At 36.5% G+C, this 12,022-nt stretch overlaps 1 protein-coding gene across 1 annotated transcript; it reads left to right on the top strand.

Annotated features, from left to right (window-relative positions):
• The first annotated feature begins 4,666 nt into the window (after window positions 1–4,666).
• Window positions 4,667–6,553, top strand: LOC103401754 (protein BIG GRAIN 1-like B). Its single transcript, XM_008340471.4, has one exon. It carries the CDS (start codon window positions 5,069–5,071, stop codon window positions 6,443–6,445), a length of 1,377 nt encoding a protein of 458 aa, XP_008338693.3. The 5' UTR covers window positions 4,667–5,068; the 3' UTR covers window positions 6,446–6,553.
• Window positions 6,554–12,022: the final 5,469 nt, after the last annotated feature.

Below are 12,022 nucleotides of genomic sequence, written 5' to 3'. Positions count from 1 at the left end.
TCTTCTTGTCATCTGGATCAAATTCGGCCACTCCTACCAAACTTAGAACTTTGAATCTAGTCTTTCCTTTGTACTTAATTAATTCATTCATTGTTCTAATCAGATTCTTGGAATATTACGAATCTTACTATGCCGTCCTGATCTTTGAAGACTCCTGACTAAATCAAAAGTTAACTGAATTCAATTTTGATTCTCAAGAAATCCATCATTAATTCAAACTTGGCTAACCCACCTTGGGTTGGGCTTTTATCTAAACATGCATGGGACATACGAGTCTGTCTAACTTGGGCCGATCCCATAATCATACTCAGCCAGTATCTATTATTTTGGGTCCAAATAGATCCATAACCGTCTATTTTTTAGTTCTTTCATTCAAATATTATACTCACAAAAAATGAGACAAATCCGAAACTACTAAGATATGTACTTGTAATCAAGAATATAGACGAGCATGGTACTTTAAAGGACACACTAAGAAGATAAGAACGAGGGGACATCAATGTATGTGACACTCAAAACATAAGGTAGTATAACTAGTTCACCTGATATCCAACATGGTCGTGTTCACACAAATTATTGTCATATGCACGACTAGCTGGTTTTCAATGGTGGTTGGGTAGTACTTTACCTGCATGTATACAGAACGTTAACCCTTATATATCATTTTCTTGCTGTGCGTTTATGTTTTGTGAATTTTTCCAGTTTGGATTGAGCATGGCCGGACCATCTTGGCTTAATGATGAACTTATTTCCAGTATATGAAGCCGCGGATCCTCGTTGAATAAAAATTCTCAGTTTATGTAAAAAAATACAAGAGCATTGATAAATAAAATGATTTATTTGTTTAGCGAAAAGTAAAGAAATTAATTTGTCAACGTAGGGTCGTTTATGTTCTTGGAGTTTGAAGTTTAATTATCGGCGAGCCGCATTAGTTGACTGCTGAAGGCCAAGCATGCAAAACAGCTAGGGCAGGGCAATAATAATGCTCTCAAATACTACTCTACTCTACTGCTTAGTGCTTAATGATATTCCTGTTCACGCCCAGTTCCACCTTCCAAACTCTCATCATGTTCCTCCAACCTCACAACTCCCAAAGCCCCGCCAACTGTGTCTGTTCTCACTCGATCCACACTAAATCTTAGTAAGTTTATCGATGCATGCGGTAAGTAGTTTTTACCAACGAGCTCTTAGTTTAGGGAATTTATTTATTCTGATGGCAGAATATAACACAAGTTCGAATCTTCAATCTTTACTTTTTCAAATTTGAGAAAAGATATATGAATTTCTAGCCATTTACTTCGGCTTGATTTGTATCGAATTGAGGAGTTGGCTGGAAATTTGATTTCGAGCATTGTGCAAAAGGGCTTGTAACTCCTGGTATAGTAAGTATTTAGTCGAACATCTTCTGCCAAAGTTCGATTCTCTATTCTCTTTTCGTTTCATTTGATACCTCCAAGAAAGAAAGAAAACATTTTCTTATGAATTTACATATAACAAATGGTGCCTGTAAGACCTCACTGGATAAAAAAAATTCATTACACAATACGAAGAAAATAATATATGGCATGACTACCGTAATATTCTAGATCATAATACGCGACCATGATGCACGACATAACTATAGTAGTATAGTATCATGTCATGTGAGTTGTTCTACCTCAATTATTACAAACTTAAACGATGTTTGAAAAAATAATCAAAGAGCTTGTCGTACACATACAAAACCAAAAACCTCAAAAAATAAAAAGAAACGAAAAAATTTCATTGAACGATACAAAGAAAATAATACATGACATGACTATAATAATATTCTAGATCATAATACATGACCATGATACAAGATATAACTACAGTAATATTATATCGCATCATGTGAGTTATTCTGCCTCAGTTAGTACAATCTTAAACTGTCTTTGAAAAAATAATCAAAGAGTTTGTCGTACACATACAAAAACCAAAAATCGTAAAAAAAAAATAAAAGGAAAGAAAGAAGAAAAGAACTTGATAAAGCAAAATATCTACTGCTGGAAAGTCCTTAAGTAATCAATAAGAGCAAGTCCACCCCTAAGGACTTTGTGCTAGCACCCAGCCTATTTATCCACTCCAGTGAACAGTAACATACTCCAATGAATAGTAATAGACTAATGCATCTCCACCCCTAAAAAAATAGACTGGCACCCAATGAAAAAATGCGCTGGCACAAATGATGTCCACCCTTACAAAATGCGCTGGCACCCAGCCCATTTAAAATATTTTTAAATTTTTTCTAAAACAATAAAAAAATAAAATAGTTTTAATTTCGGATAGGATTTTTAACCAATCTCGTCAAGCCATGTGTCATTATCTGAACATACTATTTTGTGAATAGATTTTCGCTAAGATTTTCAACCAATCCCGACGCGCCACGTGTCACTTCCATTTTACAATAATTTAGCCAAGATTTCGATAAGATTTTCAACCAATCACGTCATGCCACGTGTCATTATCCGAATGTACTATTTTGTGGATAGATTTCCGATAGGATTTTCGACCAATCCCGACACGCCATGTGTCACTTCCAGGTTACAATAATTTAGCCAAGATTTCGATAAGATTTTCAACCAATCATGTAGTGCCACGTGGCATTGTCTAGAACCTCATCCTTTCTTTTTTTGTCCATATAAACCCTACATCCCTACATCCATCCTCACACTAAACTCAATCCTTCTTTTTAGCTTAGAATCCTTGTTCATCGTTTTCAAATCTTGAGTTCTTATTACAATGTCTTCTTCAAGAAGAGTGTATAAACAATTGCAGGAGCAACATAAAAGGTTGTTGGCACAACAGGCAGAATTGGCCAATCTCGAGGAAGGTGGAGGTGGAGATGAGGCTTTCTTCATGGAGGAGGATGAGGATGATCACCATAGAAGGCAGAAGGCCTCACATTCCCGCCGTGTCATGGAAGTCGTGGGTCAGATAGCCAAACCAAGACGTGCTGCAAACCTTGATAGAAAAAAGGGAAAAACGAGGTAAAGTTCTATTGGAAGATTATTTTATTCCCAATAGCATATTCCCTGATCATATTTTTAGACATCGTTTTAAAATGCAACGAAATTTGTTCGACAAAATCATGAGTGATATTTGCGACCATGATCCATACTTTGTGCAAAAAAAGGATGCTTTTCATGTTCTAGGTTTTATTCCCAAGCAAAAAATTACGGCATCCTTGCAAATGCTTGCATATGGAGCATCTGCAGATCAAGTGGATGAGATCGCGAGGATGGGAAAAACAATTGTTCTGGAGTCCCTGATGCAGTTTTGCTTTGCAATTGAAGCCCTCTTCACCAAAGAGTACCTCCGAACACCCACGCCAAGGGACATGAGAAGGCTTCTGAGGAAGGGTGAGATGCGAGGCTTCCCTGGCATGATTGGAAGCATCAACTGCATGCACTGGACTTGGAAAAACTGTCCAAGTGCGTGGCATCTTCAATGAGCTTCCACGAAGACATTTTTTTCTCTCAAAGTGTAGAAAATATTGAAATGTGGTGTAAAAGTTGAAGATGAGGGTTAGGTATTTATAGAAAAAAAAATAACATTTTAAAAAATTTTCTGTATTTTTTAATAATTTTTCTGTATTTTTTATAATTTTTAATAAATTTTAATATAGTTAATTAATCTGAACCATTGAATTTGAAAAATATTCAAATCCAAGAGCCAGGGAGTTGCCACGTGGCCAACGATCATATTTCTGACCATTGGGCCTTTTTTTTTTTTTTTTACTTTTTTGTGAAAAAAACGTGGACCGTTGATCTGTGATCGGACGGTTTATTTTAAAAGTAAAATTTAAATTTTTTTTACCTTTGGAAATCCAACGGTCTAGAAAAACTAGTCGTTGGAAATCCAACGGTAGAACGTGAGCCACGTCACCTACTTGGGGTGAATTTTGAGTGCGCTTGCGATGCGGGTCCCGCCTTTGAAAGGCTGTCGGGCACTCGCGCCACAACCCCGTGAAATGCACATGCCAGGCAAACAGCCTGGCTTCTTGGTCAGTCTCTTTTGGGCTGGCTTGGAGACCTGCTCGGGTTGGGTACTAGTCAAGTTGAAGGGGAGGACTAAATTGACAAGGTGCTGGCCTTATTTTTAGACAGGGTGCAGGGCAATGTCCACTCTGGTGGACTTGCTCTAAAGGTTGTAGTAAACTATTAATTAACTCTAATTACGATCAACATCTACTATTTATATCCTACAATACAGATTAACTAATAGTTCAATATAAATTCTTTTGTTTTGTTTTTTTTTTGTTATGGATTAATTAAAAAGAAAATTAATGAAAATAGTTTAAAAATTTTGAATTTTAACGATAAAGACAAAATAAAGGGTAAAATGAATAGTACTAGGATTAATTTTTTAGTATAAAAATATCATTTTTCATTAAAATGGGAAAGTTTTCGTTAAAATTTATTTTATTAAAAGCAAATCTTGGGATCACATCAAACTGAATTCAGCAGTTTCAGGCAAACTAATTAATCCAATAATGGCAGAAATTATATGTCCTTCAAATTAATAATTAATGTTAATTAACAATATACCACGTCATCATTGTCAAGGTGGCCCCCTCTCCAGCTTGAACTTTGCATGCACGCGCTACCCTTCCCTCCCCTTGTTATTTATAAGACCGTGTGAAAAAGGAAACAGACTCACTCAGTTCTTCTCTCTCTCGCATCTTTGCTTTGCTTTGTGCTGTGTTTTCTCCGTTTCTAGCAGCAGGCGTGGCCTCTGGTTTTCATTACTCTCTCTCTCTCTCTCTCTCTCTCTCTCTCTCTCTAACCCACGCTTTGTTTCTTTCTTCTTTTATTCTCTCACACAGAGACAAACAGACACAGCGATCATCACTATCATGAGAGAGCAAAAGCAGACCAAAGCTCGACTCTTTGTCTTCAAATTCTCCTCCCGTTAATCATCTCAATCCTCTCTCTCTCCCTCTACCCAGGAGACAGAACCGAGGGAGCTCCATAATTAAACATCATTGAAAACCTAGTACAACTGTTCCCCAATTCTGTACTTTGAACCACTATAAAACCAGACAAAAATGGAGAGGTGGGATATCAAATCACTCCCGAAAAACAGAGAAGGCCGCTCCAACCGGCACAGCAGAGACAACCCATCTTTCTCTTCCACCCTCCTCGACTCCATTTACCGTTCCATCGACGAACCCACTGCTGGCCGTGATGAAGTAGTTTCGATGAGAGAAGAACAGCGCCACCTCATTTTCTACAAAGGAACCATGAAGAAAAAACAGAGCACCACCGCCGCCACCACTACTAGCGGCCGACTAGGCCATGGACACTATAAAGAAGACCAGGAGCGTGAAATCATGAGCCTCCGACGAGCCTGCTTGGTCGAGAAATGGATGGAGAAGAAGGCGGCTGAGAACTCCGTACCTGCGCGACGAAATTCCATGGCGGATTTCGAGACGACAAAGTCGAGATACAGTCACCAGAACGAGTTCCTGACGAATTCTAGTTCCAGTTCTTCAGATTCCAGTGGTGGGTTTTCTTCGTCGGAGTCTGACTCCATGTACGGATCAAAATCGAGGTCCTCATCGTCATGCTACAGCATGCACAGGCCGAAGCCAATTCGAACCAGCCTTTCGTCGGAAAAGGTTCCATTTGACGATCACCAGAGAAATTACCATCACAATTCACAGAAGAAGCACGAGAATGGGTTCGGAAAGACGAAATCAAAAGCGCTGAAGATTTACGGCGATTTGAAGAAGGTGAAGCAGCCGATTTCGCCTGGTGGTCGGCTGGCCAGTTTTCTCAATTCTCTGTTCAATGCAGGGCACGTGAAGAAGTCCAAAATTGATGATTTGGGTGCGGAGAGAAAATCGTTACCAAATTTGGGACAAATGGGGTACTCAAACCCGAGTAGTACTTGTTCGTCAGCCTCTTCGTTTTCAAGGTCTTGCTTGCGAAAAGCGCCTCTTTCGAGAAGCGAGTTGAGTGGCATCAGCAGCAGCAATGGTGATGCCGCGAAGAGGTCGGTGAGGTTTTGTCCTGTAAGTGTGATTGTGGATGAGGATTGCCGCCCGTGCGGACAAAAGACTCTACTTGAAGCACAGTCGGGTTTAATAGCCTCGGCTAAAGCTGCTGCGGCCATTAAACCTCCAGCAAATGAAGATGTTGGACTTGAGTGTTGTGTAATGGATGTTGATGAAGACGATGACCATGGCCGAAGAATCGAGGAAGTTGCGAGAGATTACTTGATCAAGAATTATCAGAAGAAGCATGATGAAGATGATGAGGATGAGGATGATGATGATGATGACGCAGAGAGCTATGCAAGTTCTGATCTCTTTGAGTTGGATACTGCTGGGGTTGAAGAAAGGTACCGTGAAGAATTGCCTGTGTATGAGACTACCTTTTTCGACAGAAATCGAGCCATTGCTAATGCTTTGATTTTGTAATTCCCATAAGGGGGTAAAAGAAAGGAGTTGGGGAAAATTTAAATTAGGTTTTTTAAAGTAAATGGTTTGGGGGTTTACATGAGAAAATAAAATTAATCAATTTCTCTCTTTCTTGTAGTAATTCTTACATCTCATTTCATTTTTCATATCATGTTTCTCTTTGAAGGGTAGAAAGCATATTTGGTTAATGATGTTTGCGCACAATCAAGAAACTTGGTTACAGCTTATAGCTTCTGTGGTAGAACACTTTATTAGTTCGATTTAAAATACTAAATGAAGATTGAGAGATGAAGAACGTTCACACCATAAACTGTAAAAGAAGTAAAGAGATTTAGATGACGTAGTTAAAGGGGTGGGCAGATTTTCTACCGATTTACATGTGGACCTCCTTTGCATACTTGAACATAACACTATCTTCATGCACTACATAGATACATATCGTATGATCTAATAGAAGGACTAATAGTCAAAAAGCTTAATCTTGTTTATCACCTTTTTATTTTTTATTTATACACTTTTATATAACATAAAACATGATTCTTAATTAATTTGGTAATGTTGATTAAAGTTATGGATGGGAGTGTGATTCTCATTGGCGGCGTGGATTTACCGGCAGTAAAATGAGTTGAATGATGAGCTCATGGGAAAGAAAAGAGTGAAGTAGATGTGTGGTCTCCAAAGCTGTCGACAAAGGATCTAAGTTTTGATCTCGTCGATCTATATGCCTTGATGTCAAATGCGGTTGGCTTTTGAGCTAAGACATTTTCTCAATAAAGCATTTCAAAGATATTTACATGTATATATCCATCGAGTAATACTAGAAAGACCAAAAAATTTAAATCAAATTTGTAAACTAAATAATGTGGTGGTTGATAATTAGTTTATTACTCAAGTGTTGATTAACGTGCTTATTTTTTATTGGTGACACATTATTTATTTTACAAATTTGGTTTAAAAATTTAATCTTTCTAGTATTATCCATATCTAAAACACTGCCCGTAAACTTCACTGTCAAACCAACATGCAATATATCAACCTATATAAAGCCATATATTTTTTGAGAAATTAGCTATAATAGAAGGATTTCAAACATAAGGTGCTAAAATAAGAAACTTAAAACTTAGAGAAACTTAAAACTTTGCAGGTATAGAAATTTTAAAAGCATGAAAAGTCCAAAACGCCCATACTTATAAACTTTTTATTCATTATTCTTCTCACTTTCCTGAGTTTCCTTCCTTTCTCTCTCGATCTCAATCTCTCTTCTCTCTCAGTCTGCCGCTCGACCTACATTCCAAAAAAAAAAAACACTTGCCAAGCGAAACTATTTTGTCGGGTTAAACAAGATTTCATTGCCTAACATTTTAGGCTAGGAATCTCCGTCGAGAAAAGTTGGTTGTGTAAAAGCCGTTGCCCAAAGGTTCACCCAACAAAAATTAGATTTTCACCGAGCGAACTTTATTGATCCGACGAAACAAGGCCAACGGGTAAAGGAGAGTTGACTGACCTTTACCTGACGAACGTGTCTTGACCAATGACATCTTTGTCGCGTTTGTGAAAATTAATACTTAACAGTTTAATTTAAATAACGAAAAATCCAATAAAAGTTTGCTCGGCAACATTGTTCGTCGGATAAAGCCGTTAAATATTTATTTTAATATTGGTAGTTTAAAAAATATTTAATTTTATTTATTTATTTAATTCTAATTATATTAATCTAAAAAGTAAAAATAAATCACAATTTCAAAAAATATGTTTAATTATATTAAAAATAAAATATTCGTACAATGTTATGTAACAAAAACTAAACTAATTAAATACAACTACTAGGGTGCCTGGTGAGATGGCTGAGGGTTGCTCCGAGGCTCGGGAATCTGAACGTCAGAAGCTGCTATTGCTTGGGCTATCTTAGCAGTGTACTAACGCACAACTTCTCGGTCACGCGCAGCAGCTTCTCCGTCGCGAGCAACTTCTTCTCTTTGCCGGCACAACTTCTTCCTTTTGGTGTGCTAGCTCCATCTCCAACTGCTGCAGTCTGGAAGACGTCCCAATTGGAGGATGAGAGCAAAATGAAGAAAAAGACCCCGCTCGGTCCCGAATCAGACTCGCTTCTAGGCTGTTGAATTCTTTGCCTTTCTATTGGCCAGCCTTGTCCACCAGCAATTGTAGAGACACCTCTGGATCAGGTGTTATCTCCTCTAATGTCCGGTTGTTACTCGGAAAGGTTGGCAAGGTACTCGTCTTTCTTTTGCGACATAGAAGCCTACAAAAATGTCGTAAGCGACTTGGTTGTTGTCAGCAATCTGGTTGCAATAATTTGCATGTGTAACACCCAAGCCTCTACTTCCAGAAAATGTGAATCATTCGCTCGCCATTTCTCGACCCGGTAAGATAGGGCCTAGAAACACGACACGAATGCTAAGTCTAGGTACAATAAATGAACAAGGTTTTTTCACTTTTGCTTGTTTGATTTTAGTTTCGTGAGGCAAGGAAAAGGAAACTGATGTTTTTATATATGTGATTTGGTAAGAAAAAAAGACAACAACAAGAAGACACACATATATGTTGTTGGCTTGGTTTTATTTCATTTTTTGTGTTATTGTTGGCATCATCTCTCCATGATTGGTGCTTAGAAGCTCGGCAAGTGCTTCAGATCAAAATGCAAAATGTCAAAAGACACACAAGCTTTAACAGTTGTGTTTCGAACCAGTTACGTACACTTTAGGGAAAAAAAAAAAAAAAACTCTGTTACTTCACTTAAACGGAAGGTGGTTCGAGGAAAAAGTTCAAAGGACGCACCTTTATAGGTTGCCACAACTTTGTTTGAATTGAATGTGCAAAACACATGGGAATTTTTTTGGAAGATGTGAGAATTTGGTTGCTGAGAATTTTTGGGAAGGAATGAACAATTAAGTTAACCTATGGTAGTCATTTAATATAACAGTTTAGTGATATTCTTCTTCACTTTTGTAAGTGAGAGGTCTTAGGTTCGATTTTTACCAATGACAAATTTGAACCACATTAAATGGATTATACCGTTTGTTAAAAAAAAAAAGTTAACCTATAGTTTTATTTTATGCATATATATATATATATATATATATATATATATATATATATATATATATATTCTAAGAGACTTGTGAGGACCACAAATATCATAACAGTTTGATATGCTAAATAAATTATCATGGCATCATTCTTAACTAAATTGTTTAAGGACACAATTCATAGCTAACTTGGATTGTAGGAAAAGAAAAGGCTACCCTATGGTCGAAAGCGGTATAGGATGAAATGGCTATATATAGTTTGAAAAAAAAAAGGTTAGGAGTGGGAATATAATTTGGCATAATTGATACGTGTATTTTAAATTTGGTTAGTGCTTGTGGATTCAATTGTACGGAATCAATTGTTGATTCTTGATTGATATAAATTTAAAATTATTTTATATTATTTATAGTTCAATTGGTTAAGAACATCGAAACTTATTCTCGTTCGTGATCTCAAATGTATTAATGATTACATGAACAGAAAACCTACTAATTAAGATTTGAAATATTAAATATCCATTCTGTTATATTCTAATTATCAATTTTTTAAATAGGTTAATATAATTTGAGCTAGTAAAGCACTATCTCATTAAGTTTGAAGAAATATATTCTGTTCATGAAATATAACATTAATTTTATTTTGTTTCTCTTATTTGGAATAAGGAGAAGACGGCAATTGAGCTTTTTTTTTTCTTTTTTTTTTAAAGGGGACAAGCTGGTAACTTTGTCACGGCAAACTCACATATGCATTTAAACCTTCTCCTGGCTACCATCGTGCAATTCATCAACGGCATTAATCAAACAAAGACGTGTCGTGTGAAATACGGGCGTAAAATTTGTTCCCCAACTACTGGGCCATCCCATGGTGATTGGTAGTTGAGTTTTTGACTGTATGTTTTTGTGGGAATAAGTTCTTTATTTTTTATTTTGTATGTAATAAGATATCAAATGGTAATTTTGCATCTATCCTATGGTATAGGATTGGTGAAGTTGGAGAAGTTGTTTTCAATGGTACCATTAGAACGATGGTGGGTTATGAGACCACCAACCCATCCATGAGTTGTCCAATTTTTGTTGGATATTAACCCTTATCATGTTTGTAAATCTCATCGCCCGTTAATCAATTCCAAACCTTTCCGCTCTGACCATTAACCTTTCAGTTGGTATATATAGGCAATGTATAAGGAATCTTTTCTTGGTTAGTAGGAATTCTTACTAAAAAAATTCTTAGTGGCCGATTTGCAGAATCTTATGCTTATTATTAAAATTAGTTATATTTATAAATCACTCTGTTAAGATTATCACGGTAGGAAATTAATTAAAACTCTTGCATGTATTATGTTTGGATGGGGGAAATAAACTTGGAATTTAGATAAAAGTCAAAATTTATAAATTGACATGCACTAATTCCCTTATTTGAATTCATAAACATAGAAATTTAGAATTTCCTCGTGAAAAAATAAATCTGGAATTTGGAGCCTCCAATTCCCGAGTTTATATTCTATGTAAATAGATGCCATTTCTCAATTTCTATGATTGAGAGTTTAAAAATAACAAAGTCCGTATTCAATTCCATTGTTCTTTTAGGTTATCCAAACAAGAGAATTCACAATTTCTAGAAAATAAAATCCCATCATTTCAATTTTCTTCTCTAGTAATCTTAAATTTCTTCATCCAAACATAATGTTAGTTAATCAATTGTAGCAAACATATAGATAGTTTATTTAGTCAATTAAATGTAATATTTCAAACTTTTTATCTATTTACTCTAGTTGATTGACTTTTTCAAGCATACATCATTACTAAGCAAGCCATAATATGATTTGCAAGTTGCTTGGTTTAAAAAAGTTATAATATGTGGATGCAAATTTCTGCCAAGGATAGATTGACGAAAGTCAAACCTACACCATTAAGTAATTGGAGAACACCCAAGAAAAGTGGAAGGGGGTGTCCATCAAAAGGGTCTCTTATACCCAAGTCATAAATAGTTTGAGAGAATCTGAACAGAGAGAATTCTGAGTAGTAAGTGACGATTACCGATTTCCCTATTTGACTTGGCTATTTATAGGAGAGATCCTTATAGGCAGCTTGGAAGGATGGTTGCAGGTCATGCTAGGTAGACCTCTGTGTTTTGCTAGCATTGTGTATACCACACTCTGCATTTTATTGTCATTGGCCTAGTGGTAGGCGCTGTCTTTGGAGAATGAGTTTGTAGGAGCGGAGTACAACCAGGGGAGACTTCGAAGAGTTGACCCCTACTTCCTTGAGTTGGGGAAGGCACAGTGACAGAACTAGGGATATCATGGGCCCAAATAATACCTTGACATGTATATGAGCCCGAAGGCCAAAGATCAATAGGATATGCCGATGCTTAGCCCATTAATGTCTTATGTGTGATTTTCTCTCAACTTTAAGGATAAATTCGTCATATTAAACTAATAATTCACTTGCCGTTCTCTTATTAGCTGCATTTAATTTATGTCTCCACATAATAACTTTCAACAAAAAACAAAAAAATAGGAAAGAGAGT

The sequence above is a fragment of the Malus domestica genome, chromosome 17 (genome assembly GCF_042453785.1).
Source record: "Malus domestica chromosome 17, GDT2T_hap1".
NCBI classification, from domain to species: domain Eukaryota; kingdom Viridiplantae; phylum Streptophyta; class Magnoliopsida; order Rosales; family Rosaceae; genus Malus; species Malus domestica.
Note: the sequence above shows the minus strand (reverse complement) of the source record. Positions and strands in the feature narration are given on the sequence as shown.

Coding starts and splice junctions, on each gene's coding strand:
- LOC103401754 (XM_008340471.4), top strand. CDS start 5,069: ATGGAGAGGTGGGATATCAAATCACTCCCGAAAAACAGAGAAGGCCGC.